The following is a 4,414-nucleotide window of genomic DNA, read 5'->3' as shown; positions in this document are numbered from 1 at the left end:
TTTTTTTATTTTCTCAATTGAACCCACCTCTCTCTCTCTCTCTATATATATATATATATATATATATATATATATATATATATATATATATATATATATATATATTTCATTAAATCTAGAAGAAAAGGAATCACATTATTCAGAAAATGAACTCTTTTTTTTTCCTTAAATCAAAATCAAACAACACATAATTAAGCCAAAAAAACAGCAAAGAGCATACAATATAATTATAATGATTGTTTGGAAAATCAAGAATGTAATTGCACCACCAGCCACATGGCTACAGCTGATTGGGTGGAGGCGGCCCTCCTTACAAGGCCAATAATTGATCATTCTCCTAATCCACTCTGGATTCTTGCTGGCAGCCCTCCGCCCCCTCTCCCCTTCAATTCCCTTAAACCCTAATCTTCTCATAAAATCACCAACACCTGAAGGTCTTTTTTCGCTACAATTAATCCCCAAACTCCAATGCCCTAGAAAACCCCACTTCAAAAAATATGGCAAACATTCTTCTTCAACAACTTTTCATTAGCGCCCTTTTCACTCTCTCACTTTCAACTCATTTCTGTCTCTCATCCTCTAAACAATCGGCAACTATCTACGATATCCTTAGATCAAACGGATTACCAATGGGTTTGTTACCGAAAGGCATCACCAATTTCACTTTTGACGATTCGGGTCGGTTTGAGGTTCACTTGGATCAAGCTTGTAATTCCAAATTCGAGAATGAATTTCACTACGATCGGAATGTTTCCGGCACGTTGACTTATGGCCAGATCAACGGAGTCTCGGGTATTTCAGCCCAGGATTTGTTCATGTGGTTTACTGTTAAGGAAATCCGGGTCGATATTCCCAGTACCGGTTTGATATATTTTGATGTGGGTGTTGTGCATAAACAGTTTTCTTTGTCTTCGTTTGATACACCAAGGGATTGTTTGGTTGCTACTATGTCTGTTAATAATCAGCTCATCATTCAGAGTGTGCCTAAGGTAAACAGAATTAAATTTTCTTTGACTTTCTTTTTATTTTGACTTTTTTGCTATCGAGTTTGATAATTTGACCACCGATTAGAATGTATTACAAGAACTTGAAATCTGAGTTGTGTAATATGTTCAATTTTGAAAATGGGTTAGCTTTGACTTTGTTGTTTCTCAATGCCATGCTCTTGATTTTCTTGATTAGAATTGGGTGTTGAAAGAATCTTTAAAACATCTTCTATTTTTTTTTTATTAATAATCAACCAATTGCCTAATCAAAAGCTTGAAAGCTTACATATTGCACTTGAAGTAAAATTCTGATTGTGTTTCTGATTTTCAGAGGCTATCAAGAAAACTCCGGACCCCAAATCACCACCTTCAAGAAGATTTAATGGCAGTTTTGTGAATTTGAAGTTGTTGGCTGCATAAAGATGATTAAATTTAAAAATGGCACAATAGCTCAATCAAGTTATGGGTATTTCCGTTCCTTGTATGTACATGTTTTTTTTAGAAGATCCGAAAATCTTGTGGTGTTCTTGGTTTTGGGTGTTCTTTATATATAATAGTATAGAGTCTGTAAACAAGTCGCAAATCGACATTTTTGAAAGGATATGAAGAACACAATGCAGAAGAATGTGAATTTTCAAAGTAATACATATTGGAGCAAGGGATCAAAGGTTGTATATCAGGTGATCATACGAGTTTATTTTAATTCATATTTAAAATCATAAAACCATTCGTTCATGTATGAATTCTGTTTTTGTAATGTTAAGTACTAAGTCATACCTACTTCTTGATCGAATAAATAAGAAATATATTGGAGTATATATTTTGTTTACATCATCAACCATTTACTACATGTTTCTTTACTTATGATTGTATAAGTGGTGTATACTGTACAAGTATTTAATGCATGAGTGATGTGAAATTTATGTAGAAAATTGTTGTGATGTAGAAATAGAGCTTAAAAGTGGGTGGTTAGTAGATATACTCACCTACTTGTGGCTTGCCAATTGTTGATTGTTTACTATATTTGTAGGTATCCACACAATTGGTTGTTGCTTCAGGTGCAACTCTACTTTCAAATTATATAAATAAGGGGAAGGAAAAGTATATTTGAGATTTTATTTAGTAAAACAAATTGCAATTGAAGTTTAAGTACAATAACAATATTTATTTATGTTGTTTTTGTAATATCTCACAATAAATATATGTTAACTGGTTTATGGTCTTGATATTCTTATGTAAATCTCATTATGATTGTTATCAAATGATAACAAAGAAAAGAAATTATGTACACCAAAAGTAACAATCGGGTACCATTAATGATTAGCGGTTTAGCATGCACCACTAACACATGATAATTAGTGTGCTTAAGGTAATTATTTAATTTACTGGAGTAACTGTATGAAGTGTGTTTGATTGTAATCATGAATATTATTTCACAAATTTAGATTGTCAAAGTACACTTAACATTTTTTTTTGTGTAATATTAATATATTATTCGGTACTTTGGATAGTTAAAAGTCTATCTAAATTTGTGAAACAAATCAATATCCATTTATTTATTATTATCCATACAACAGGGATATTTTTTGTTTGGTTCTTTGATTTAGAACAAACCTCAACTACATTAACAATTTGTTTGGTTCTAATAACTAGAATACAGCGCATAGTTTATTACTTTCATTTTTAAGTGTTGTTAGCATAGATGGAGTAGCTTCTTTAACAACACATCCGTAACCACAAACAACCTCCTCCGATCTCTAGAGTTGTTGGTGGGTGTTTGTTTGACTAGTGATTTTGAGGGAGGTGTTCATAACATATTAACAGTCGATGGTTTAGGTTTTTGGTGGGAGCTAATGTAAGGGGTGATGAAAGAAAATGGGGTTATACAGGTCGGATTAATTGATGTGTCACGGGTGGGTCATTTTTAAGTGCATTAAAATGAGAAATTTTCTACTATTGTCTATGTGATATGTTATCATACGTTTAATTTTATCATAAAATAAACTTCGCAAAGTTTGTAACTTTTTTTTTATGTTTTTACATTAACTATGTTTTGTTTTCTTCATATTATATGTATTAATACATAAATATGTATTTTGTACATAGGGTTATTGCTGTAAAAGCCCTCAAATTTACACAAAATAGTTGGTTATGCCCAAAGTACAAATTTATGTTCATTAATGCCTAACATTTGAGCAAATTTTACCACTTATGGCTTTTTATCAAGTTAACACCAGGTAGCCGGTCATCTACTCACTTGATCCTTCTTAACAAAAACTTGGTCGCTGCTCACCACCACCGACGCCAGGCGTCGTCACCACCACCACCTTCAGGCTTGTATCCGGCAACATCCCCTCCCATCTCCAACGGTGTCTTCAACACCCTCTACGACTTCACCATTACAATCACCCAAAAATCACAGCTTTATTTTCTTGTGTAACCCTAGCTACATGCTTTCACGACCTCCAATGGTCATCATCTCCAACTCCCTTTCTGCCTTCACCACCAACCCCCCAAATAAAACCCTAGCATCCTACATCAGATGAACCCGTATCCACCTCCAACAGACGAAATCCTAGCTGCCTCCATCGAAAGAACTCTGATTCGTTTAGTGCTTCTCACTCTTTCCTCTCAAACAGCGACACCTTAGCAACATTTGGCCCATCCCAGAGTAAAACTTTTGTGTTTCTTTCTCCCTCACGCAGGTATGTAACAACAATAGATTTCAATTGCACCCTTATCCCCTTCTCTTTCTGATTCGAATCGCACCATACCCTCTTCGATTTAACTTGGAGGGGCTATGGTGATGACTGGAAGTCTTTTTGTGTGTGAACAGGGTAGGGAGAAGACAATGGTAGCTAAAATGTCGATTATTGAAGGTTTGTGGAGGTTGGTGGAAAGTGGTTGTAATGGAGGGTAATGGTGGTTTTAAGGTGTTTGTGTGGTGGCTTATGGTATTAGGTTATCGATTTCAGGCATGTATGATAATGGATAAGCAACAGCAAGAGAAGACGATGAAAAATTGAAGGGGTTTAGGGTTTGCTTTCCAAAGTCTCGTTTCCAAAATCTTGTTTGATTTCTGAATTGAGTTTGAATTCTTCTTGTTTGAGTTCTGAATTGTGTTTGAGTTTTGAATTGTTGAATTCTTCTTGTTTTAGTTCTGAATTGTGTTTGAGTTTTGAATTGTCTTTAGTTTTGAAAATCATTTCCTTGTTTAAGTTGTTCTGAAAATCATCTTTGAGTTTTGAATCCTTGCTTGAATGTGTGTATGTTTGTGTTTCAGTATGTATGTTTGAATGGAGAAGATGATGGTGGTGTGATGATGGGTTTCTGTGATGGAAGGAGAAGGGTGGCGTTGGATGGTGGTGGATGATGGATGGTAGTGGTGGTGATGGTGGATGATGGACAATAATGGTGGTGGTGGTTTG

At 34.7% G+C, this 4,414-nt stretch overlaps 1 protein-coding gene and 1 long non-coding RNA gene across 2 annotated transcripts; both read left to right on the top strand.

The window, feature by feature from the left end:
- Positions 1-364: 364 nt before the first annotated feature.
- On the top strand, positions 365-1,804 carry LOC145075211 (uncharacterized). Its single transcript, XM_079021511.1, has 2 exons — positions 365-989; positions 1,318-1,804. The coding sequence occupies exons 1-2, from the start codon at positions 498-500 to the stop codon at positions 1,381-1,383; spliced, it is 558 nt and encodes a 185-aa protein (XP_078877637.1). The 5' UTR covers positions 365-497; the 3' UTR covers positions 1,384-1,804.
- Positions 1,805-3,096: 1,292 nt separating this feature from the next.
- On the top strand, positions 3,097-3,856 carry LOC145073962 (uncharacterized). Its single transcript, XR_013691623.1, has 2 exons — positions 3,097-3,691; positions 3,823-3,856. It is a non-coding gene; the product is annotated as an uncharacterized LOC145073962 (long non-coding RNA).
- The last annotated feature ends 558 nt before the right edge of the window (positions 3,857-4,414 follow it).

The sequence above is a fragment of the Lactuca serriola genome, chromosome 9 (genome assembly GCF_051521515.1).
Source record: "Lactuca serriola cultivar US96UC23 chromosome 9, Lser_US96UC23_V15, whole genome shotgun sequence".
Taxonomy (NCBI): domain Eukaryota; kingdom Viridiplantae; phylum Streptophyta; class Magnoliopsida; order Asterales; family Asteraceae; genus Lactuca; species Lactuca serriola.
Note: the sequence above shows the minus strand (reverse complement) of the source record. Positions and strands in the feature narration are given on the sequence as shown.

Bases quoted from the DNA above. Each gene is read 5' to 3' on its own strand.
- LOC145075211 (XM_079021511.1), top strand. From the start codon at position 498: ATGGCAAACATTCTTCTTCAACAACTTTTCATTAGCGCCCTTTTCACT. The intron at 990-1,317 runs GTAAACAGAATT...TCTGATTTTCAG, and splicing joins TCATTCAGAGTGTGCCTAAG to AGGCTATCAAGAAAACTCCG.